This window comes from Monodelphis domestica, chromosome 2, assembly GCF_027887165.1.
Source record: "Monodelphis domestica isolate mMonDom1 chromosome 2, mMonDom1.pri, whole genome shotgun sequence".
Lineage (NCBI taxonomy): Eukaryota > Metazoa > Chordata > Mammalia > Didelphimorphia > Didelphidae > Monodelphis > Monodelphis domestica.
This window is the reverse complement of record NC_077228.1, coordinates 466585966-466612632: the sequence shown is the minus strand read 5'-3', so window position 1 is coordinate 466612632 and position 26667 is coordinate 466585966. Positions and strand designations below refer to the sequence as shown.

At 32.7% G+C, this 26667-nt stretch overlaps 1 protein-coding gene across 5 annotated transcripts in view; it reads right to left on the bottom strand.

The window, feature by feature from the left end:
* Position 1: 1 nt before the first annotated feature.
* AGL (amylo-alpha-1, 6-glucosidase, 4-alpha-glucanotransferase) overlaps positions 2 to 26667 on the bottom strand; it is a 72404-nt gene continuing 45738 nt past the window's right edge. For all 5 annotated transcript variants that reach the window (XM_007485019.3, XM_056819122.1, XM_056819120.1 and 2 more), the window contains exons 21-34: positions 24159 to 24289; positions 22498 to 22634; positions 22126 to 22259; positions 20934 to 21109; positions 18975 to 19077; positions 16949 to 17174; positions 15007 to 15118; positions 14279 to 14414; positions 11354 to 11466; positions 9936 to 10147; positions 8773 to 8870; positions 4774 to 4861; positions 4544 to 4677; positions 2 to 2847 (exon numbers count right to left, since the gene is read on the bottom strand). In XM_007485019.3, coding sequence (XP_007485081.1) covers positions 2730 to 2847; positions 4544 to 4677; positions 4774 to 4861; positions 8773 to 8870; positions 9936 to 10147; positions 11354 to 11466; positions 14279 to 14414; positions 15007 to 15118; positions 16949 to 17174; positions 18975 to 19077; positions 20934 to 21109; positions 22126 to 22259; positions 22498 to 22634; positions 24159 to 24289 — 1918 coding nt within the window. In that variant the 3' untranslated portion in view covers positions 2 to 2729. The remainder of the gene's footprint in view (positions 2848 to 4543; positions 4678 to 4773; positions 4862 to 8772; positions 8871 to 9935; positions 10148 to 11353; positions 11467 to 14278; positions 14415 to 15006; positions 15119 to 16948; positions 17175 to 18974; positions 19078 to 20933; positions 21110 to 22125; positions 22260 to 22497; positions 22635 to 24158; positions 24290 to 26667) is intronic.

Genomic DNA, 26667 nt, shown 5'->3' with positions numbered 1-26667 from the left:
ATTCTTTGGGGAGGGTTTTATTTATTACACACACACAGACAACTGAAAGGACAGTTTTTCCAAATACAGTATAGTAATTAGTGAAAACATACAGCATACTTCTAATAATCACTTTTATATTATGACATACAGTTAATGATTTTTCTTTGTTCAACAGTTTCTGATGCTATTAAAAAGATAAATGCATATTAAAATGTTTATAATATTGTAACATGGCAAAGTCCCTTCTATTAATTTAAAGAGTAGCATCATTAGGATGATACATGACAAAGGCACAGAATTATTATAGCTTCTTAAAATAGTCTAAAGTAACACTTCATACAGTTGTCATTGGGAAATGAGGTATTGTGAATTTTCCAGAAAACCAAAGCTTTTACTTTTAAAAGTGACAAAGTTTTCATTTTAACCACTTTAAATGAACATTTCTTCAAAATATGTTAAACCTTTTCTTATTTAATATAATGGTATTATTGTAAAGCTGCTTGCTTTAACCAACTTTGTTTTTTGAGTTATCCAAACTTTTTTTTCCCCACTTTTTTTGACTCACTGTTACCCTCCTTGGACTTTTCTAATTTACCTTTATAAGCTGTAAGCTTTATGAAGGCAGGGACTGCAATAAATGTTTCCTGAAACACATTAAATTTTAAACTCTGCCAAACTGAGAAACCAGATAAACAAGCTTTTTAGAGTCATGTGTAAAGACTAAGTTCTCTGTGTGCTGAGTAGCTTAAGGGTTTTTCTATGAATGATATACATGAGCCTTTGTGGCTACTGACTTTTTTCCTCCCTTTATTTCAGTTTAGGTTCCTAAGAAATCCTGGATAAGTGAAATGTCGCTTTACTAATATTTCATTAGTCCTAATATGACAATGGTTACTCTTTGGTTAATGGGGACAATATGTTAACCAACTATGATTAATACCAGGAAAACATTACAAATGACAATTAGGTCATAAATCATTTAGTAATTTGATTGCAGAAAATTATTTTGTGGTGAAGTTTGTCACAAAGTATAAGTGCAATATTTTTCCTGTTACTATTTCTCAAACTAATAATCTTCCCAGCCATTACAAAGTATAGCTTCTATTTCTCCTTAAATGTGCATGCATGTAACAATTATATTTGTCTCTGAAGCCAACGCCACTAAAAGTACAATTCTAGCTAACTCATTATTCATCACTTTTGACATTTAAAAATTATGCATATTATTTGTGGAAATAATTAACTTTTGATATTCCTTATTTGTATGCCTAACAAAAACATGAGATTTCTTTAAGATTATTCTTTCATATTAATGTTTAAAATTAAAAATCGATCTAAGAAAAGTTTTCCATTTTAGGATATTAATGGCATGATTCACAATTCATACTTTTAGTGGAAAAGAGTATAAAATCGGTAAAGTAAAACAATTTTCTTCCATACTTCCTACATAATTTTACAGATTAAAACATTAAAATAAATTATGTGCAAAACGTGTTTACAAATACTTTTTTTCAAGACTATGAACTTTTTTCCTTTTAAAACTGTTCACAAGGCTAAAACTAGTCAATATTGAAATATATTTAATGGAAAAAAGTACCCTGTAAAACTGACCAACAGAATTTTTTACATAATATGTAAACTGATAAATTTCATGAAGTTAGGAATCTACTTTATGCAAAAGCTTATACTCTTAAAATGGATTTCTTCTTTTAACAGGAGGCTAAAGTTTTAAGAGTTACAATTTCCTCAAAATTAGGACTCTAAACTAAAACCATTGATTATTTCTATATCCTGAGTTTAGATGCCAAGAAAAAGTATCATGTTCTATAAGAGACCATTTAAAAGTATTTTTTATTTTGGTCACTACTTTTATATTTAACTGGTACTCAACCATTTACACTAAACATATGGCCAATTAAGAGTCCTTCATTTTCTCCATTATTTGACTTTTATTTTCCTTTATTGGACCATGCAATATTACTTAGAATGCAATATAAAGGAATTTACCTTGCCTACAGATGAAGGAAAATTTTAAAGATTATCTTAGGAAGTAAGTTTAATAGCTGCAAATTTTATCCCAGATACTGCATAGATCATTAAGAAAGGGAAAAAAGGTTTTTAATAGAGCTGCATCAAATGTGCAATAGCATTTTTTTCAGTGAAAAAAGCTCAATGCCTAGCATAGTGCCATAGCAGGCATTTAAATGTTTGAAATGGAATTATTTAATATTAATTGAAAATAAAATGCAGATGGAGAGGACAATGATAAGCCCACAGCCTATGGAATGCATTACTAAACAAGAACATACCCCTGAAAAAAATGCTTTTTCGATTTCTTTTAAGTACAATTGTCTATTTTTAAAAAGTTTAGTATGTGCACAAATGAAATGAGACCATGATTATTTTTCTATACATCTAATATTTCCATAAGTTGAAAAGTACTTTCTAAATTTAAAGTAAAAATAAATACTTTATAGGTAATAATGATTTCCCCCTTCTAATGTAAATCAACTCATCTACATTTACAAAACTAATGCTTTCATTGAACATTAGCACAGTGCTTTGCACATGATAGGTGCATCATGTGCTTAATAAGTACTGGTTAAATTGAACTGAATTACAAACTTTACTTAAATAGGCACTACAATACTAGTGGGATGTGCTGTTATTATTAAATAAACTGAGAGTGTGCAAACTATGGGTAGTTACATAATGAGTATATACTTTATGAAACTGCCAAAAATCAACTACAAGTCAAAAAGAACCTCAAGAATAGCAGCAATTGACCAAGCTTGTGTTTCACAGCTGAAAGGACAGTACTGTCCATTCTCATTTGTCAGCTCAGGAAGGCCCTTCCAAGGGGATCTGAAAGAAAGAAAAAATTATTTAAGTGGACTTCCCTCAAAACCTGATCCTCCCCTCCTCCTAATTTCTCCATTCTGCTGTCAGTTGTACACCTAAACTAGACATAGAGCTATTATTAGTAAACTTTCACCAGTTAACCTCTGCTAGACATTCAGAGCTTTTTTTTTTAATAATTCTCATTTACTATCAGTTACTAAGTCCAATTCAGAGACTACTTTCACAATTTATCTTTAATCTGTCCTTTCATTTATATTTCCATTGCAAACGCTCTAGTTTAGACCTTGATCACTTCTTCCTCTTGCCTGGGCTATTAACAGCATTCTAAATGGTCTTTGAAATGTTAGTCTACTTTTTCTCTAGTCCATTTTTCATTTGGCCATCTATCTTTTTAATGCATTTTTGTAATCATATCATATTCCTACTTAAAAGCTTTTAGTGGCTCCCCATATTCTGCTGAAAAAATATAGACATACAAATTCCAGATCTTGGTGTTCAAACTCCTCCACAATCTGGTTGCAACTATCTTTCCAGCCTCATCTCACTCCAAAAAGTGCTTTGCTAACACTGATGTTCATCCTTAGGATTCATATTTCTTCATTTCTGTCTGATGAGTCTTTTAGGGCTTAAATCAGGGGATACCTCCTTCATGAAGTCTCATTTGACTACTTTTTCACATTTGTAACCTGGATGGAATTTTGTCTTCACATTTCTCACAGAATTCTCCTTTGCATTTACTACAATCACCCTTGCCATAGTTATTTGTGTATGTGATGCTTCCCCATTACACTGTCAGTGAAGAGTATGGTCTGTGACATGTACACATATGTATCTATATCTGTATCTTCTCATAGATCTAATTTCTATTCAACTAAATTGGTGTGTGTCCCTGTTAGGCACTTAGTTTTTACTTAAGTACATTAAGGAATGCTAAGGAATTCCACATTTTGACTAACAATTCTGTCAGAATACTAGTTTGCAGTGAAACTTATTTTTCTCTCTCCTTTATATTTGAGGAAAAATAAAAGTTTGTAAGGATTTGTTTCATGAAGAAAGAAAACATAGGTATATTGGTGCATGCCTATAATCTTTGCTACCAAGAGAGGCCAAGGCTGGTGGACTGCTTGAACTCTAGTGTTCTGAGCTCCAGTGGACTAAGTCAATTGGGTGTTCACACAAAGTTTGGCGTCCGTATTGTGTTCCCCCTAGAGATGAGATGGGGCAGGGGGGCCAGCAGGAAGCACCAGCTATGGGAGACTTGTTCACAAAAAAATATGCATATACATTCATATATAAACTTATATGGAAGATAAAAGGAATCTAAATGAACATACAGTAAGATGGAACTTAATATATCCAATCTGGTAATGAAGTATTCAAAATATCACAATTCTATAAAAATCAGACTAGTTTTTTTGATATTATAATAACTATTCTACTCTGCCTATGCAAACCTCATAATATATAGTCCTTAGCTACTTTAATATTCAATTATTTACCAATCTAATATGGCTGGGCTAAAAAAGAACTTTATCTAGCATCAATTAAAATTAAATTAAAAACCTTTTGTAGTAGTAATGCTATGTGCCCAATTCCTTCCTAGGAAATTCCAGCATGAAAAGAATTACTTTTAGAATACATTTTACTGATATCTAAAATGTTTAATTAAACACCTACAAATTTAAACATCACAACCTACCTCTCCAGATGTACATAATGACGAGAAAGAATATTTTTAACCAAAAACACTGTCTGTGAGTAAGTTTCTTGGCCCATTAACTTAGAAAAATATAATTTTGCACGAAGAAAGTATCCAATCGGCCATAGCCATTCCTAAATATTAAAAAAAGTGTTAATAATTAGTATCATTTGTGAGAAATAAAATTTTAATTTAATGGAAAACTCAGAAAAGAGAAATAATATTCTTACAGGTCCTTGGTGATAATTAAAACCTCTAGCAAGATTGTAGTTTTCATTATCTAAGGAATTATCATATACTCCACAGTAAACCATGTCACTGCAAAATGACAAAACACATTTAGTTTAGAAAATAAAATATCATAAAAGCACATTAGAAAATATTTACTAACTGCCAGAGTTCAAATCAAACTTTAAGTAATTAACTTAGTGAATTCTGAGTCAAAGAATATTTTCTGATATACTATATTATCAGCATCAATAGTCATTCATCCAATAATCATTTAAGTGCCTATGTGCCAGGAAAACTTGGAATACAGAAACAACAATGAAAACTATTTTTGCTCTAAGATGTAACACATAAATGGGGGGTGTACAAGAGAAACTTGTACACAGCTAAGTAAACATAAAACAAATATAATAGAAACATAAAGTAATTGCAGAGGGGAGAGCAAGTCAGGTGGGGAACATTTATAGTGAAGGGAACTTTGTAGGTGCTACTTGAACTGAAACTTTAAAGAAGCTAGAGATTCTAGGGAGAGGTGAAGAGAAGGACAATTCCAGACCAGCAATGTTTATATATATATATATATATATATGGAACAACAAATATATCAGTTGATTAAAATGCAGAATGTGTGGAGACAAATATGCAATAAACCTAGAAAAATTAGTAGCCAAATTGTGATGAGTTTTAAATGTCAAACAGGATGAATTTATTCATATAGGCATGGAGACCCCTGGAGCTCCTTAATCCATCAATAAGCAATTATTTAAGAACATACTATCTGTCAGGTACTGTACAAGGGCCAGGATATAAAGATGAAAATCAAAAGGTACAAGGAACTTATATTCTACCAAGGGAAACCACATGTACACAAATATGTATTTATAAAATAAATGAAGATACAGATCTTCACTTTAGGAAAATCATTTTGGCAGCAGTGTGAAAGATGAACTCGTGGAAGATGGGAGAGACTAAGGTAGGGAGACTAATATTAAAGTCTAGGCAAGAAATAATGAGAGTCTAAACTGGAAAGTTTGGCTATGTGAGTAGGGAGGGGACAAGCAAAAAGGATGCTATGAAGGTAGAATTGATATGATAAAATACATGCTAAGAGGACAGGACATAGATGCAGATCTAGACAGCAAAACTGACTGAGAAGTAGCGGTCAGGCAAGAAAACCAGGAGAGAGCAGTTTCATGGAAGCAAGGGAGAATAAAATACCTGGAGAAAGTAGTGGTTAAGAACTTTAAAAAAGCTATAGAGAAACCAAGGAGGATGAGGCCTGAACAAAGGAATTAAACTTTAAGATAGATGATTGGTAACTGTTGAGAGAATAATTTAATTAGAATAGTGGTATTGGAAGTTAGATCATAGGGTTACTAAAAAGCCTTTTTAAAAAAAAATAAAGGGTGGAGAACACTTGTGTATATTTGTTCACATCAGGGAAGGGGCCAATAAATAGAGATAGACTAATGAGATGAGGACAAAAAAATATCACTGGTAGATACTTAGGAGTTGACTTAGGCAAAGAAAAGGATCGCCTTTTCCTCAGAGATTCAGCCACTTCTTTGTCAATGGCTCCTCTACAATCCTGAAATGCCACTGGTTTCCCTCTGTACATGAGCTTATTTTTTAAAGTACACACACATATTAATAAACTATTTTCCAATGCCAACACAAATCTGATCCTAAAAATGAATATCTTTAGAATTGATATTCAGGAAAGTAGAGAGTTGGGAAGAAGCTCTAGCCTGACAGATGATATTATTTAGGCAAAAAAGCATCTTATGCCCTGTAAAATTCTATCTATGCTAGAAAAATATAGCAACACATTCTTTGGTGGAGATAAAAGTATTTTTGTGAAAAACCTCTTCCTCAGTGGCTAAATCAGGTCTCTGCGAGGTAGAATATCTTGTGATCCCAAAAGACATCACTATTAGACTGCTATTAATTAATTGTAAACCCTTACCTTCTGTCAGAATTAATATTAGGTATTGGTTCTAAGGCAGAAGAGCAGTTAGGGCTAGGCAATTGAGGCTAAGTGACTTCCCCAATGTCAAAGAGCTAAAAAGTATCTGAAGCCTATTTGAATCCAGGACCCCCATCTCCAGGCCTGACACTTTGTCCACTGAGTCACCTAGCTGCCTGATTGCTATGAATTTAAAAGAGCAAATAAGAAAGTTGGTGAAAGATGTGAGAGTAAAGAATGACTAATGAAAAGGCTTATTAAAAAGTAAATGCTTAACTCTTAATGTTAGTGAAGGGAACAAAAACAATAGCAATAATGAATGAACAAAAACAAACAAAACCAACCCCACACTTTTATTTGGATTTGGAATGCATTTAGAGGAACAGTCATTTATACACAAATGAACATACATCCATATGCACGTACTCTTCAAAAGGCCAGTTCTGAACTTGGTTTAGATCCAAGATTTAGTCAGACAGTGGGGTAGAGGGTTAAAGAAGTCCTGATATGTAATATATATGCTACTCACACTTAATTTGTTGGCAGGATATTGAAAACTTTTCCAAGATAAAATATTACTGTACCATAATGGAAAAACACATATGTGCTTATTGTAAGCAAAAATATGCTTAACTTATTTTTGTTTACAGTGATTCAAATTTCCCTGTTCACTTCTTATAGTAATGGGTTTAGGTAGAAAATCATAACATGTATCTCTATCTTTGTAACACTATGCAGTAAATAATATAAGAATTTTTACCCCTACTTTAGAGGTGAGAAAACTCAGTGGCTCAGAGATTAGTCAGTTAATTTACATTTATTAAACACTTACTCCATGCCAGGTACTACGCTAAATAATGGGAACATAAAGAAAGGGAAAAGATAGAACCAGCTTTCAAGGAGTTCACCATCTAATTGGGGAGAAAAAAAAAACTACATATGTATACATATAATATGTACACATACATGACAAATATAGGAAATAATCAACAGAGGAAAGGCACCAGAATGAGGAGGAATTGAGAAAGGCCCCCTGTAGAAAACAGGATTTGATTTGGGCCTTGAAAGAAGCCAAAGTTGCTAGGTGATATAGATGAAGACTATTCTAGGCATGGGGGACAGCCAGTGCTGCTGGATCCCAGAGTAGATGGGGAGTGTAAGGTATAAGAACTCCACAAAGGTAGAAGGGCTTTGAACACCTGAGCTTCCAGGACTCCTAGGACAACAGGGGTAACTTGGAAACATATAGAAATGCTGATGATTTATATGGTTTCATTTTGTATCCTATAAATTTGCTAAAATTATTATTTTTTTCCTACTAGTTGATTTTCTAGGATTCTAAGTATAACATCATATCATCTGCAGAGTGATAGTTTAGTTTCCTCATTACCTACTTTGATCCCTTCAATTTCTTTTTCTTCTCTAATTGCTACCACTAGCATTTCTAATACAATATTGGTGATAATGGACACCCTTGCTTCACTCCTGTTCTTATTGGGAAGGCCTCTAACTTATCCCCATTGCAGATGATACTTGCTGATATTTTTAAATAAATACTGTTTATTATTTTGAGAAAAGGCCTTTTTGTTACTATATTTTTTAGTGTTTTGAATAGGAATAAGTATTGTATTTTGTCAAAAGATTTTTCTATCTATTGAGATAATCATGTGATTTCTGTTATTGGTTATTAATATGGTCAATTATGTGAATGATTTTCCTAATGTTAAACCAGCCTTGCTTTCCTGGTATCAATCCTACATGATCATAGTGATTAATCCTTGTGATGACTTGCTGTAGTCTCCTTGATAATATTTTATTTAAGATTTTTGCATCTATGTTAATTAAGGAAATTGGTCTGTAGGACAAGGACACGGGTAACTTGGAAGATTACTTGATCTGAGGTCACTTGATTTCCAAGTCAAGTGCTTTTCCCACCCTCAAATAAAAGGAATTATAGTTTTTAGATGACATCCTCCCTCCTCCCCCCACCCAAACACAAAAAATCTAGCAGTGCCAAATTTATCTTTCAACTTACTCAGGGTCCAAAGTTTTCATTCCTAAGGTGCCAAGTAACTTTTTCTCTGCTATTTCCAAAGCTTTCCATGCTTTCTTTGGAGTAAAGAGCTCAGGGGCCTGATATATATTTAAAAATAAGAATTGTTATTTCTTAAGACTACAGTTTAAATACTTTGATTCTCATCCTGATCATTAAAAGTTTTCCAAAGTAACAATAATAACAACCACAACATTTAAAAAGTCCTTTACATGCATTCTCATTTAAGTTTTACAATAATCCTGGTAAGGGAGGTATTATTACAAGGTATTATCCCCAATTTAAAAATGTGGAAATTGAGTCTCAGAGAAGCTTAGAGGAACACACATATGGAATTAAAGGGCTTTCTGGGGTTAGCCCAACTTTCCATTTATGGATGAGATGGTGGATGTTAATTGGTGTGCCCTAGAACAGGTTCTAAGTATCAGAGAAATGGGGGTTTAAATCTAGTCCCGATTCCACAGTCACTGTGCTTTCTACTAGCCTACAGTATTATATCTTGAAGTAGCAAGTCAGTTAGTATTTATTATCATTTATAATTTGTTCTAATGCTGAGCACTGAGAAGACAAAAAAAAGGTATAAACAAATATCAAAGAAGGTATTTGAACCTACGTCTTCTTAACTCTAGCATGGGCTTCCCAAAATCTATATTAAATATAGTGAAAGACAATTTGCTTCTCATTGATGTGGGTTCTTAAAAATAAAGCAAGGGCCAGAGCCTAAAGTATAAACAAAAGTCTAAAAGTACTACCTTGGGCTTCAGAAGTTGGGAAAACAATGACAAATCACACTGATACTTTCAGAACTATACATTTCTTAGTTCTGTCATAGTGGTGAAGACGATCAGGTGACTCTATATTTGATTTAACCATTAAAATACTCTTTAAAGATATTACCACTTCTAAGAAACAAAGAGATACAACAACATTAGGAAGCTGCCAGATGACACCATTCTCTTGACTTATCAGAGAACAGCCTAGGGCTCTTGCTCTAATGGATGGAGAATGAGTTGAGTCTGAGAGGAAGGTCCTCAATTAAGGAACTAAGAGCAAATATTTTACACATGTAAATTTGAATATAGTATTTTAGGAATATTTTTTCAATGCTGGTTTTCAAATTACTTACTAAATTAGAAAACACTTACTACAACCATTGCTATAGTGAAATTTGGCCTAAGTTGGTAGTCACACCAAGGACTTGAAGCTCCAAAACTGTCTTTGTATATTCCACGTTTGTGAACTAGATCAGGGTGCTTTTCATTAGGATCTGATGGGTCTTCTGAAACGTGGAACAACTTTTCAAAGTGGTCTTGTATTTTTTGGTTCCACTCCTCATATGAGATTTTTACATCTTTTCCTGCAATATGGAAAAATATATTAGAACACTGAAAACATCCCATATACAAATTTACATACTAGTAAAATCTAATGAACGAGGCATGAGTCCTGAGTAAAGAGTATACTTTGTAACTAGCCTGTTAACCGACTTACAGGCACAAGAAAAAACTTATTGGACAATATTGACCTTTTATGACATGGTAATAATATGCTTTACTTGTCTCAGTTCAAAGACATTGTATAATTTCAAAGCATTATTAACAATGATCAAACTGTTACTACCCAAATAACAGGAAAATAATAATATCCCACATTCATATATTTTTCCCCCATTTCCAAAAAAAGTATCAATTTGTACAATAAAATTCATCACCTCTTGATCTAGAGGTGGATAGCATGGTTCATTATGAGTCCTTTGGAATCACATTTGTATATTATATCAGAGATCTTAAGTTTTTCAAAATTCTTTATAATATTGTTAGTAATTCCATAAATTGTTCTAATAGGTTCTGCTCACTTCACTCTGCATCAGTTCATATAAGTCTTCACTGGTTTCTTTGAAATAATCCTTATAATCATTCCTTATTATGCAATGGTCTTCTATCACATTCATATGCCATAACTTGTTCAGCCATTCCTCAAATGATGGACATCCCCTCAGTTTCCAATCCTTTGGCCCCACAAAAAGAAAATAATTTTGTACTTATGGGTCCTTTCCCTCTTTCTTTGACCTGGTAGTATTTCAGTGGGTCAAAGGGTATTTACAGTTTAATAGCTTTTTGGGCAGTTCTGAATTGCTTTCCAGAATAGCTTCACCAACAATATAATTGCTCTTACTTCCATATATGTGTTCAGTTGAAAATGAAGTTCCAAGTGCCACCCCCCCCCCAGTCCTTTACCTCCTTGTCTGTAGAGTTCTCTCTTTATGCATTCTGATGTTAAGATAATTTTAATTAGTTTTGTTCATTTCCAAGATTTTGTGGAGTGGTTGTTGGGGAATTTGGCTGTACTTCTTCTAGTTCCTTCACTATCTTGGTTAGGCTTTCATTTATATTGTATATATGTGAAAAGTGCTGTTCTTATATTAAAGGAGTCTGATCCTAGTACCAGTGGGGGTTTATGTAATTATAATTCTAAAGAATGCTTTAAAAACTTCCTATGTTAATAAGAAGTTACTAATATAATCTTCGTGTCTTTATATACTGATTTGATACAAGTGGCTTACCATTTCTTTTTATTGTAATTGCATGATAAGGGAACAAATTCCTTTTTGATAACTCCAGCAACCAATGAACAGCTGATTTGCTTAGGCCAACAATTTCCACAGCAGAACCATCTCTAAAATTAAATGCAAAATTTTTAATATATAAATCAAAATTATAAAAGCAAAATTCAAGATATGAGTGGGTACCTAACAGAAATGTTTTGATTACTTAAGATATACCTGGTACATGTTACTTTATATTTATAAAATATTTTACATCTATTATCTCTTTTGATCTTTACACAACACTGTAAGGCAGGCAGCAATACTATAATCCTCACTGTACAAATGAAGGAAAAAAGACCTAGCTCTCAAGTGACTTGCTCAAAATTCCACAGTTAGAGAATGGTAGAGATAATAATAACAATGATGAAGATGACAACAATCATAGCATTTATAGAAGCATTGTAAAATTTGCAACGGCTTTATACAGACTGTCATTTATTCTTCACAACAACCCCATGAGATTGATGTGATTATTATTTCCATTTGATTGATCAGGAAACTGAAACTGAGAACAGGTAAATTACTTGCTCAGCATCACACAACTGTCTAAGGCAAGATTTTAACTTGGGTCTTCCTAACTTCAAGTATGACCCAGAGGCAGGATTTAAATTTAGCTCTTATTACTCCCAAGTCCCATCTGCTTTCCACAACTAATGTGCTGTCTCTCAAGTGTTTCCTAATTTTTTATTTCCTAATTATTTATATCAACTATCTTTAAATGAACATCAAATCTTCATTTTTATCCACATGAATCACTATCACATGAGAAATCCTTTCCAATTATTATTCTTTTGCCTCTCTTCAACCTCTTGAAGAAAAGAAGAAACACTGTATGAAGTAGACTTGGGAACTAGATAATGGCAAAAGAGATAGGGGTTAGGCAAAATAGTACAAAAGAGAAGATGGATGTATATTTTTTGTGAAGAGTGAATAAAACTCTCGTTGTCCATCAGTCAGCAACTTCTAAGTTAATCAATCAAAAACTTAAGTACCCCTACTCAATACCTTACCAGTCACTAAGTATAAGAGTTCACAATTCACTTGCTAGAGTGGGTGACAACACATTATTGATTCCAAGATGGAAGGTAAGGGTTTAAAAAAAAAAAAAAGTCCTGAACTTCCTGTCCAAGGGACTTCTCCTTTGAACTTCTTTGGAGTTCATCTTTGGACATTTTGTGTCAGTAAGCTGGACTGAAGGAGGAGATTCTTTCCCTGAATCCTGTGTTGGTTTGCTGGGTGAGTAGCTGGCCTTCCTTTCCTTGCTTTTGGAGAGATTGGTTCCAGAGATTCCTGCCTTGACTTTGAAGGAAGCTGCATTGGTAGAATCCTAGATGAAGCACTGCCAAAATTCCTGAGGAGACAGAGTCTTGGGGAAGTCCTCCTGGGGCTGAGCCTGGTTTCTCAGGAGAAAGGCTGGTAGGTTTATTAGAATCCTTCTCTTTATCTACATTTTTCCACTTTCACTATTTCCACCTCTTTGCAAATAAAGCTGCTAAAATTGACGTAAGCCGTAATATTTTAAATTCAGCGACCCCAATATTATTTTAGAATTCTCATATTTAGCATAAAACCTAAATTTTAAATTCTTACACTGTATATATACTTATGCATACATGTACATGTATACATATTTTTATACACACATGCACACAAAAAGGGTATTAAAAAACAAATATTGCATATGGGAAGGACAAGTTATAGAGGGAGAATGAAGTAATTTTTAAAAATACCATGTAGGTACATTTGACGTGTACAAAAAAACAGAGTGCTCAAAGTTTTAAAAAAATTGTTATATTTAATGACATGCCTTCTTTGAAGGGATTTATTAAAAATTAAAATGTAATATTTTGAATAAGATGATGGTTTATTGGTTTGAGATGGACATAAAAATTCTGGAGTATTCAAAATAGAACTAGTTCTAGTTTGACAAGTATTTGTGTTAAAATGAATATAAGACAGACTATTTAAGAGTCCTGTTAACTAGTAAGATTTAAAACTATCATTTTCCCAAGGAAAGAAGGGATTTCATGAAGGGAATGAGAATGGAAGGAAGAAAGGAAGGAAAGAAATCAGTATTTATTATGTGCCTATGATATTCCAGGCACTGCATTCAAATAACTTTTTTTCAAAACATTTTCAAATAACTCATCTGATCCTCACTCTGAGAGGTAGAGGCTATTATTATTATCCCCATTTACAGATGAAGAAACTGAGGTATGGATGTTAAGTCTTTTACTATGAGTCATATAGCTAGTGTCTGAAACTGGATTTGAACTATGGTTTTCATACTCCCAGACACAGTTCTCTGACCACAGCACCACCTAGCTACCTCCAAATGGGCTAATGGTTAAGAGATTTCAAATGAACACAAGGGAAAATGTGATGATTAAGTATAAATAATATATATATATATATATAATATATGTTATATATTATATAAATAAATAAAACTGGAATGACAGTTCTTGAGAGATTGCAGTGATTCCATAACCAGAATTTTTTAGTAAAGTATGTAACTTTTCTGAGCTGATATAATAACGTAATCTTATAGGGGTTCTTTTAAGTTGTACAACTCTAAAGCTTACATTCATGGAAAAGTATGGTAGAATTATTTGAGGTCAACAATTTTCTTTAATAAAGAGAAGAACTTTTTATGAATAGCACCTCACAATAACTTGGCAGATATATTTTCCATGAATACTCAAATTTATTAACATTTTTCAAGTCCTAAAAAGTCTTTTGTAGGCAATTATTTATGTCAGAAAGTTGGTGGTAAATAATACTCTAATACATGTTCTCCTTGGAGGCAAAAACTATTCACTGTTAAAATATTTACTTTTTCAAAAGTCAATTACATAAGCATTATAAAACAAACTATACCTTGGGGTGGCTGGAATTCCTCTGTTTCGAGCTTTGTCACTTTCCCCCATTTTATCCATCCATGTACCACAATTAAAGCGATTTCCTCCAAAAACAAAACCTGTTTGATCATCTACTCCTGCAGTTATATTAAATCCTACAAAAGGAAATAACACCTTTTAGAATTCTCCAAGAATTGTCAGAAGTTTCTCTTTAAATAATTATTTCTATAAGTTTAAGAAATTCCTGACCTAGTCAAGATTACAAAAATATGCAATTCAACTGGCATGTGCAATTTATAACTATGGAGATTCTATTTGATTATTTGAGTATTCACTAACCTTTATGGAACATTTAAGAGCAAACAAGACATTCTTAACTAACAGAAACATTTTGCTAGTAATTTGTAACCCTAGCCAAATCACTTCTACCATAAGTTCCTCTTCCCCTAATTGTAAAAGAATGCTAACACGCAGGTATTTATAAAACATTTGATGATTTTGCAAGATAGAATTAAAAATACAAAGGACTCTGTATCTTGGTATCAGAAAATCTGGCATTACGGTGTTAGACTATGCAACTGGATCTACTGTGGGACTTAATTCTTATAATTAAGTATTCAAAGAATTTCTCTCTCAGAAATGAAAAAAAAAATTAAATGTAACTGCAAAATGAGCTTCCAAAACAGCTAATCAAAAACTCTATAAGTTGTAATTTCCAGATAACAAAGCATGTCATTTCAGTTATACCTTCATCCTTCATGTTTCTATCTATCTGTGGGCCAGCATTCCTTTCTCGGAATTGTATACCCTGTAGGTGACGTTGCATAGCTTCTTGTATTACTTCATATAATGGTTGATCCTAATTGAGACAATATACAATAAGACTTTGAGAAATTACATTTTTCCTTTAATCCAGAAAAATTCACAACTGAACTGAGAGGAAATTAGATTTATCTCTTCCAAATATTATTTATTTCATCCACAAAACAAAACAAAATAATGAGGCACTATCAAATGCAGTTTGAAATAAGGTGAAGAAACAAACAGAATTGGTTTTTAGTGCTTTTATATACTGTAATGCTGTTATAGTTATAGTAAAACAAAATCTATTACCCAAAAATTATTTGTGAAGCTATATAAACAATTAAAATTAATTAACTATGCAAACTGAAATTTTCCTATGTTAGTATTTCACTCTTCTTGATTAACTATGAAAAGTCAAATAATATAGTTGTGAAGTCAATAACTAGCTGAGTACAGTATTAATAAGCCCCTGAAAACAATGGTTTGCAATTTATTTCATAATTAAAATGTTTAAATATGCTAACAAAATAGATATCCACTTATGCCCTGACTCAATTTTTAAAACCATTTGTTAAGTACCATGTACTGCCTTATTGGAGCTTACAGAGTAAATTTTTAAAGTTCCTTATTAGTTTCTTCTCATTAATAAAATAATCCAAATTTAAATGGTCCTACTTATCACACAATAAAAAACCATGTAAAACAAAGCAATATCCCCAAAATACATGATAATCAGTGGGACTAGGGAGAATTCCTAGAATTTGCAGATTTCCTTGTCTCCATTTATCACCAATTAATGAGACAAGGAACTGTAGCTGGATGTCTAAAATTAAAAAAACTGGTAAAGTAAACAGTTTGTCTGACAATTTTCTTTTAATGGACACATTTTTTAAAGACTTTTTACTTGTATCCATCCAAATATCTGCTATTTTATAAAGAAATGAAAACATTTATATAAAATTGTCATAAATTTAAAGTAATTTTTAATTAAAATGATCTAAAGGCAAATAATTGTGATATTAAAAAATAATAAAAAATTAATAGGCAATAGGCCAGTGGATTATACCAGCCAAATAGGATTCATCAATTAGAATTACATTTTAAAATCATATAAGAAGCTGCATGTATGCAAAATCAAGGTAAAATTAGAATCTTGATGTACTAGACAACTATTTTGTCCTCTATTTTACCCTCAAAATATCATGGCATTTGCCTTTTAAGGAGAAACTGTAGGTCTGACAGTACAACGACAGTAATTTTGAAATTTCTTATTATATTACTTCCCAAAATAGTTATTTTTTTAAACTAATATAAATCAAATTTCCCTTTTATACTTCATCCTTGAAACTTTCTCCCTCTTTTTGAATTTTTTGTTATTACTCTTCAGTCACTTCTATTGTGTCTGACTCTTCATGACCCCTTTTGGGGTTTTCTTGGTAAAGATTGGAAGTAGTTTCCTTCTTTAGTGCATTTTACAGATAAGGAAACTGAGGCAAAGAGGGTTAAATGACTTGCCCAGGCTTACATAGCTGGTGTTGGAGGCCAGATTTGAATTCAGATCTTCCCAATAATGGGCACCATTCTCTGTATCACCAATCTCCCCCCCCCCCCATTTTTTAATATCTAAGGCATGTTAATAGAAAAGTTTCTCCTCTCTGGCCTCCAAAATGACATATATATGTGTATAAATGTTTTTCTCTTTGGAGACTGTAAGCTCTGAGATGGTAAAAAGGTTGTTTCAGTCACCCCTCAATTCACCACAGTGCCTTTGCATCTAGTGGGTACTCAGTTTTTTGGTAAATGAAATCTATTGCATTCTTGGGATTTGTAGCATTTAATTTTAATTTTTAAGAGTTACAAATAGTTTATTAGAAATTATATTTACCAATGTGCCTGCTGGCAAAGGGGAAGAGTCATCTGTAGGATACATTCTGGAAACTGGGCACTTAAGAATGTCAGTGCCATTTGGTACAATTTTGCAGTAATCCTGAATACACTGTAGCCACCACCATACAGCATCTCGGCAATTAAACCTGGCAAAAGTTCCTTCACCAAGAAGATTAGGAATGAGTCCATGTCTCAGGGTACCAGCAAATGCTAAAATTATATTCCTGAAACCAGAGATTTAAGCACATAACTTAAAAAAATCAGTTTTAAAGATTAAAGACTAAAAAGGCTCATTATAATAGATTCAATTTTATCTTCTGTTCTTTTAATTTGCCCTCAGCAACTTAGTGCATAAGTAACTAAAGAATAGGAAAAAAGTCATTCACAATAAAATAAATATCTAAGAATACAATTATATAAATGAGAACAAGTTGCTCATGAAAAATTGTATAGATTTAAATTTTTGGTGAGTCAACTTAATTTTCAAAATATTTTTCTGTAATTAGCCTCTTAAGTCTAATGTGGTGATGACTATATGTTCTTAAAAAGTAAGTTGGCAAATTACAAGGCTGTAGTGGGTCCAATTAAATTGAACAGCTTTGAGTACATGGGCACAGAGGTTGATGGCTTATTGTTCAAGTATTAGACTAAATAAATTCAAAGAGGCTCTTTAATAGCTTGTCACCAGTGTATTAATATTTTCTTTTTTCTTTTGGTCACAGCAACTCATAAAACCATATATTGCAATCTGGAAAGAATCTGAGTTTTTCCTGAAGCAAATACCCACACTGATAAAATAAATGTATCAAAGAATCATTCAAAGCTACATGGGGTTTCCAAAGTGTCCTTGTTCAGAAGCTTAAGTTCAGAGAGGTTAAATGACCTGCCCCAGGACAGCCAAGCATCAGGCAGCAAAACCATTTAATCTAACTTGTTTCCTCTGACTACACACGTAGCTTTTCCCCTTTATAATCTTGAAGAACCAAGGCAAAGTCATGTAACCCATAGGACCACTGTTCCTTATATTTAAAGGGAAGATGTGAACCAAGATGACCTAGGATGTCCTTTTCTCTAATTCTTCAGCAAATCAGTTAGGAATCCTTGATTATAATGATAAAGAGCCTTAGGCTCCTCAACACCCATGACTCCGCCTCTTTAATAAATAAATAAAAAAGGTATGCAAAGCTCTTTACAAATATTTATTTTTACAACAATCCTGGAAGGTAGGTAGCCTATCAGAAAAATAAGGCACTCAGACACTGAATTGTGCAATTAGCATGTGTCTGAGGCAGAATGTGAATTCAAGTCTTCCTGGCTCCCAGTTCAGTGCTCTTTCCACTGCACAAAGTAGCTGTCTCTGAGTATAATTTCACATTACCAAGAAAAGGCTGAATTATACATAACACATTCTTTCTTCTTTTTTAAATTGCTTTGACACTTAAAAGGATAACTTGTTACTTAAAAAACCACTGAGAAAACACCTAATTCCCAGAAGACTGAATAAATGAAGTGTTACAGTATCTTCTAAATTAAATGTTATTTAAAGTCATATGTTTTTAACTCCGTTTTTTAAAAACCTCAGCTTATTAGTTACACACAATATTGAAACTGGTAAATCTACGGAGGCAAAATAAAATCAACAACATATTTAAGGTCAAATAAAAAACAACTGGGATTAGAAATTTGCAGTTTCCTAATTCTTTCTTCAATGCTGCCTGCTTATACAAAACACATGGCATACTAGCAATAAGTAGGATATCAGAGCATGCCTATTTTTATAATTAAATATAGGATAGAAATGATATATTCTGGAGTGTGAAGTTACATGTAATCATTTGTTTTAGTGAACACACCTTTTAAAAAAACTTTCATGATATAGGACCTAAATAAGGTACTCCAGTAAGTGCTTGAAAAGAATCTCCCTCTAATACTTGCAAGAGAAGATGGATCAAAATAAATCATAATGGACATGTAAGCAGCAATATTTGTATAAACATTTCAATTGTGATTAATAGACATCCTACCTGGCATCTAAAAAGCGTCCAGTAATCAGGAGTAAACCTCTAAGAGCAATAAAAGTATCCCTTCCCCAGCAGCGGAAAATACCAGATGAAAAATGAGGTAAACCTGACAGAAAATCATAACAAAATATTAATTTCTCTTAATGCACAATCTAAATGCCTATCTTCACTATAGAATTTAGGGTTTTTTTCCCCCCTAGTCACTTTTCAGTTATGTCCAATATTTTGTGACCTTATTTGGGGTTTTCTTGGCAAGGATGCTAGAGTTGTTTGCCATTTCCTTCTCTAGCTCATTTTACAAAGAAACTGAAGCAAAGAAGATTAATTGGCTTGCCCAAGGTCACACAGTAGTGTCTGAAGCCAAATTTTAACTTGGGAAGATGAGTCTTTTTGACTCCAGATCTAGCCACTGTACCACTAGCTGCCTTTCAATATACAGCAGCATTTCTCAAAGTGTGGTCTGGGGACCCAAGACCATTAGAGACAGTCTGCAATATTAAAATCATTTTTAAAAATATTGCTGAGACATTTAGATTTATAATATGGTAAACATCAGTAACTACAGCTCAATAAACAAAAGTTTTTTGGGAAGGAAGTCTTCAATTTTTTTTTTATTAAACCCTTACCTTCTGTCTTGGAGTTAATACTGTGTATTGACTCTAAGGCAGAAGAGTGATAAGGGCTAGGCAATGGGGGTCAAGTGACTTGCCCAGGGTCACACAGCTGGGAAGTGTCTGAGGTCAGATTTGAACCTAGGACCTCCCATCTCTAGGCCTGGCTCTCAATCCACTGTGCTACCCAGCTGCTCCCGGAAGTCTTCAATTTTTAAGAGTGTTTTTAAAGAGATCCTGAGATTAGAAAGTTTGAGAACCATTGTTATAGGAGAATAAAGCAGAATTGAAGCATTGTTACTAATATTTTTATCTGAGTTAAATATGTATGTATGCATTTAATGAATATACTTATATGTAATACATAAATATACATTTAAATGATCTTTGAATAGATTACAATTTTTGAGGCCAAATTTTAAAAACCTGAAAAGACATATATTCTAATATTAAAAATAATTTCAACAGAGGATCACTTATAAATTTAAGGGCCAACAGGTAGACCCAAGACTGAAATTATGTTTCTACAAATTGTTTCTACTAATCGTGACAATTCAATATTTAACATGGCTTGATATTCTACTTTTAAACTCTAAAAATCAATTAGCCTATTGACCTTAATTTAATTTAATTTTCAATTTTCCCCCATGTGTAGGAAGATGATAAAAACCAAGATAAACAAATGAAAAAACAAACTCAAACATTCTGTTTTTATTCTTATTTGCTAGTTAGTAAGACAGCTAATTTATTATAAATATTTCAAAGAACTTGAATGGAACACAACAGTTATCAAAAGTTTGGTTCCCTTAAAAATTCACTGGCAACAGAAGAGGGTCTAAAAATCAAACATCTGAGAAAAGTACATGGGCCAAGAGAAAAGGAAATAAGTAGAAGAAGAGGATTAAATGGAAAAAATTAAGTAGATTGGTTTGACTAGTGAAGTCTTCAGAATAAATGGAAATTATATTTCAAATCACAACTTTTTAATAATACCACAAATTATAAATCATCACACATACTCTTTTTAAAAAAATTTGCAGTTTTTCTTAGAATATGGCACAGTTACCCCAACCTTCAACTATCATCAACTTGATCAGTCAGCACTCATCAATATCAAGGCAAAGCACTCCACCAGCAAAAAGATATGCCTTGCTGAAGGCTCAGGAGATAGTTAGCATTTTTAAGCAATATTTTGTTATTTTTTAATTAAGGTAGGCACGTTTTTAAGGTATGATACTTAATAAATTACAGTGTAGTATATGAACATGTTTTATATGCACTGGGAAATAAAAAAAATTCATGTGAAAAAAAGAATATGGCATTATACATTTTAGCATCATATGTTTCTTACCAGCAGCTAAAGAACCACAACACTGCTCCTTCTCTCTGGTTACCTCATTTAGTCTGTATGGAATATCAGGCAGTGAGGGAGAAAGAAGAGGAAGAGAGGGGAACTTTCCTACTCCACATAGTTGAACTGAACCCAGTGAAAGATGTTTTACAAATGTTGAACCATTTTGAACAAAGCTGTAATTTTAAAAAAAGAGTAATTATTTAGTTTGTAATCCTCCAATTTAATGTCTTCTCTTCACAGAAACTACTATTCATGTGACATGCTGGCAAATTTCTATTGAGAACAAATAACTAACATTCATATAGCACCTTTAAGGTTTTCAAAGTGCTTTATATATTATCTCATTTTATCGTTAAGTTACGAAAAACTCTGGGAGGTAGGTATTATTATTATCACTTCTTTTTTTTACAAATGACAAAACTAAGGCTGTGAAAGTTTAACTGATTCATCTGGGGGCACATAGTAAGTGTCCGAGGAAAGATCTGAAGTCAACATTTCCTGACTCCAAATTTAACATGATACACTGAGCTACTTGGCTAAGAATTTTTCACCAATTTAAGTGCTAGAATTGTTAGGAAAATGCTTTTATTTCTAACATGAAAAGGTGACTTAATTTATTATTATATACAAGGCTCTGAAATAGAAACTCTTGGCTTGTAATTTTCTTTTCTGAATTTCTCTACCAATTTCGTGTGCATGTTTTTTGTTTTTTGTTTTTGGAGGAAAGCAAAATACTTCAATGTATAATTTACTTCTAAGGCCAAAACCTTGACAAGTCAGATTCGTCATTATGTTAGAAAAAGAATTTGAGGAGTGCTAAAAAAATAGGACTACAATAATAGATGAAGACACTAAAAACCATTCTAATGTAAAATGACAAACAAAAAAGACTACAACTAAGTCCTTCCCAGTTGTGCTTTTTTCTGAGTCTTTTAGAAAAGCCTTATATTTGGGATTATTTAGATATACTCCTTTCTTTAGGGCTCTTGTTAATAATTAGTTACTAAAAATCCTTTCTAAGATTATGATTTTAAGACAAATATTAATTTATTATCTTATTTTCATTTGTTACTCGTTTATTGAAAGTTTGGTCCTGAAAGCCCTAAACCTTTATAAAAGAGTTATAAATTGACTTCCCATGTATTTTCTATATAAACATGAACATCTATTCTAATTTTGAGGACTATACCTTGACATCTGATTCCATGCAACATCCAGAAGAGTGGTGTATACACCAATTAATATAGCATCGAAATAACATGGGATAAGATAACGTGGAATCTGCTTCAAGTAGAAGAACATAGCTTGCAACCATTTACCAACCTGTTAAAATAAGTGAAAAGTTAATTGAAGTTTATTTCTAGGCAAGTTAAGTTTTAGAAGAGCAAAACCAAGCATATAACTTTACATTGGAACAGTATGGTTTTATTCGTTGATAATAAAGGAAAATGAAAAAAAATAACCAGTCATATATTATAAAACTGTAGTAATATGTAAATTTCATAGAAAAGTAGTTCTATGTTGGGATAACACTGACCTCTCTAAAAATAGTTCTACTTACTTCTGCAATAATTCCTGAGCGTGAAATTAGCCGATTACTGACATAATCAATCATCCAATCTCCAGACCTTAAATTATCACAAAAAGGATGACCCAGGTCATTCTTTGGTCTTATTTCTGCTAACACGGACATTAAGCCTGAAAACAGAGAAACATTACATTCTATTTCAACTTTAAATCTATGATTCTTTGACCTTTGATCTAACTATGGGCAGAGATAGTTTAGTATTATGGACAATGTCATTAGCCTCTGCTACTCTTCAATTACAGTGAAAGGGCATTTTAGGCATGTAAAGGAAGATGGCTACTATAAGTCCTTCCTTGGCATTTGAAACTAAAATCTGGGTAATGAATATGTAAGAGATATTGTGTACAGACCATGAAAATGTCAGGTGTATTGAAAATATTAAAAATCATGATACAAAGCTTATGTCAAATGAAATTTGTTTTTAAAGTCTATTGAAAAGATTGGGTCTCTTTTGTATGACTTGGATACTTCTGTACAAAGGGCTGGCTGGTATTGAGACTTCTGGTCTTAGGTAAGAAATGTGTGCACAATTTTCTTCAAGGTACTATACTTTACCATATAAATTAGGTTATAGTCAACAGCTATGAAAGAGGACTAAACTATCTCCTTTCACAAAAGGTAGGTGTGGGTAGGAGGATTAGCATGAAGGTAATGAAACTATCTTTCCAGTGATCAAAAGTAAAGTCTATGGTAAATTGTGTGTGCATAGTATTATGATGAAATTGGTTTCTGAATGACATGATATTCAGGCCTGGAGATAACAAGCCTAGATAACTTTGCCAGAAACAAAACATGTTTGGTACTCCTACATGCATGGAACCTCTCTTTCATGACCTATAAAATCAATGGCAACAGGACAAGCTTATGTGAAACTACTGGACTCACTTTATATACACTGACATATAGTGGAACATAACAGAGTTATTGATTCAGAAATTAACCAAGACTTTTCTATTTCTTTTTTTACCTTTTAGGCTGTCTCCCATACTTAGAATCTTCTTCCTTCTCACCTAAATCTCTCGGAACCCTTGGTTTCCTTCAAAGACTCAGTTCAAGTGCCTTTCCTGATTCTCCTAGATACTAATATAATCCCTCCAAAAACTACTTATATTCAGAGTTGTCACACATACACATACCTTGAGGGTGGGACTGTTTTGCTTTTGTCTTTGTATCCCTAACTCTTAGCAAAGTCCTTGGCCCATAATACCTCACACACTTAAACAGCACTTTAAGGTTGACAGAATATATATTATTTCATTTTATTATATGTAAAGCAAATTCCATTATACATATTATACAAAGTAGGCACAAAATAAATGCTTATTAATTAATGGACTGGCTCCTATTATGAAAGAAATTAAAGTAAAAATATTTAATGATAGGCACAACACAACAAAGATTCTGGGAGGGGAATATAAAAACCAATTTTAACAATGATTTAAGTGTCTGTAATTACAGAGCATTGCCAGCTGTGAGAGATACCAAAATGCATAACATATGGCTCTGACACTCCTAATCAAGAGGACTGAACATATATACAAAATACTGTTACACAAAATAGAAAGAGAAGGCACAACATCACCCCTTCTTCATTCTGGCTAAAAGGAGACTTCAGTATTCTTGAACTTGCTTACCTTGAAGTCCTCCATATTTAAGAGGTGACCAGTTTGGTATTTCATAGCAACCACCACCATCTTCTTGTTCTTCTGAATCACAGCGATAGAGTAACTGATTTAAGTCAGTCAAATTTAATTTGGATGCTATTCTAAGAATAAAGAAAAATGATTATTTTATCTACCAAATTCACATATCATAGTATGCTTCAATACTTAAATGATTTGTGATTCTGTTGATAAGGGTCTTGTTAACATAAATATACAATTCATTTCCCCAAAGATAATTCTCAGTAACACTAAATGTTCACAACAAATTTCAAAATGCCTTAACTACTTGTTAACAAAAATAAAGAAAACATTTGAAGTGCTACTATTAAAACCACATTTTAGTTGTGTATATGTACAGAAACTAAACAAATTCAAATATAAAGATTCCAGTGGCTCTCAAACTACCTACCTAGCCTTTGTGATTCTCATCCGTGAAAATAAATTTTCATAGATTTCCCAAAGAATGCCTATCCAAAATGCTGGGTGTCTTGTTTATATTCTCTTGGCACTGCAGGATACTAGAGGAGCACACAGGATATCCACTGGTTGTTCTTCATTTTTGGCACCTGACTGGCTTCCTATCTTCTGGTCCTTCCTACATTTTCTTTTATAGTATCTTCTCTATAATTCTTCATTTGTAATGTGTTGCAGCCTTCTTACAACTCACAAAATGCTGCTCCACTGCCCTTTAGGTAATATTTAGTTTCAATTGATGGAAACCACTCTTTTATGACTAGTAGCCTTTCATCATTGCCTTTGGTTCAGGAAGAAGCTTAGGGTCATTAAAAGAACAACCCGATTTCCCAAAGTCAATCTAATCCACTCTCCTTTTGTTCAAGTCAAGACTAGATCATCACTGTTCACTTACAGATATACGTACTGTTAGAAGATCGCTATGCCTTAATAATCCAGATGCTTAGAAAAAATAATAATAAAGTAAAATAAAACCAGATGATTAAAATATGTCTACTTGTATTATAGAACTGTGAATATCAAAATGAGGAAATATATTCTTCACAAAACAATTTGTAAAATGTAAAAGATCCAGAAAAATGTCAGCTATTTTTATTACTAATTACTTCAAGCTATTAATTGAAGACTTAATTAAGGCATCCCCCATTATATTAATAACTAGCACACAGATGGTTATTTGCACACTGCTTTTCCATCTTCCTCACTCAAAGGATAATGAGCAACTCAGCACAGCTAGTTCATGTCCTCTTGCTCTTTTTTGGAGGGGGTAATAAAAAGTCCAAGATACCCCCAAACTACTTCTTTCCAACCAGGCCTGAGACAATGGCACTACCACATGGTAGTCATCATTTATATAGCAATTCTTAATTTGTTGTTTTTTCTGAGATGTTTTAAAAGGTTTAAAAAATTTCCTGCCTAATTCATTGATTGATTTATTTTTTTTTATTATTTAAAGTGTTTTAGAGATAGAAAATTTCCACTAAGGATTACTTTGGCTGGACTCCCTAAAACCTTGGTATATTGTGATCTCAGGCTGGAAAAATACCTACTTGGTTTCTTTTTAGATTTCTTCATCACTAATAGTCTTCTTAGGTCTTTTCTGGAGTTATTGGGTTGTAGTACTTCCTTCTACTTATCCATATTGGCTGATCTCTGTATATAACACTTTTTTAATATCACAAAAGAACCAGTGCCATCAAACCAAACATTCTTATAAAGAGCCCAAACGAGAATTCCTTTGAAATCTGTGGAGAAGTACTCATCCTCCTCTCTCACTTGGTCAAGCAGGATTATTAAGCACATACTCTGCAAAGGGTATTGGTTAGGTACTAGAGACACAAAGACAGGAATTAAAGTCTTTGCCCTTTGTGAAGTTATATTTGAACAGAGAAGAAAATATGAATATATGTAAGTATATATAAAATAAATACAAGTTAATTTTTTTGGAGCAGAGGTAAGATCAGAAAATATTTTTGTGCAAAAGGGTGCAACTGAGCTGAACTTTGAAGGAAACTAAATGATAAAGAAATCTATTCCAAGGATGGGAGACAAACTGTAGAGAGGCATAGAAAAAGGAGATCAATAGCTATATGTTAAAAATAGCAAGGTTAGCCTGGATATCCCATATATTTGAACCATTATGAAGGTTTTTTTAAAAATGCAAAACAGACAAGTCTGCTAGAGATAATAAAAATAATTTGTTGCTAGAAATAATAGGGAGCCACTGGAGCTTATTGAGTAGGGGGCTGACATGGTCAGACCTGTACTTTAGTAGTATCAGTTTAACTGTTGTATAGAAGAATGGAGAGGGGAGAGATCTGAAGCAAGACATCAATTAGGAGGCTATTGAAATAGCTAGGAGAGAAGTGATAAAGACCTGGCATTTATGACAGTGGACTCTTTGGTGCTAGCATTCGAAATAAACAAGATTTCTTACTTTCCTTAAAACCTGCATCAGAATCTGATTTCTACTAGTTTCCAAAACGAACATAATGTATGCTAGCTA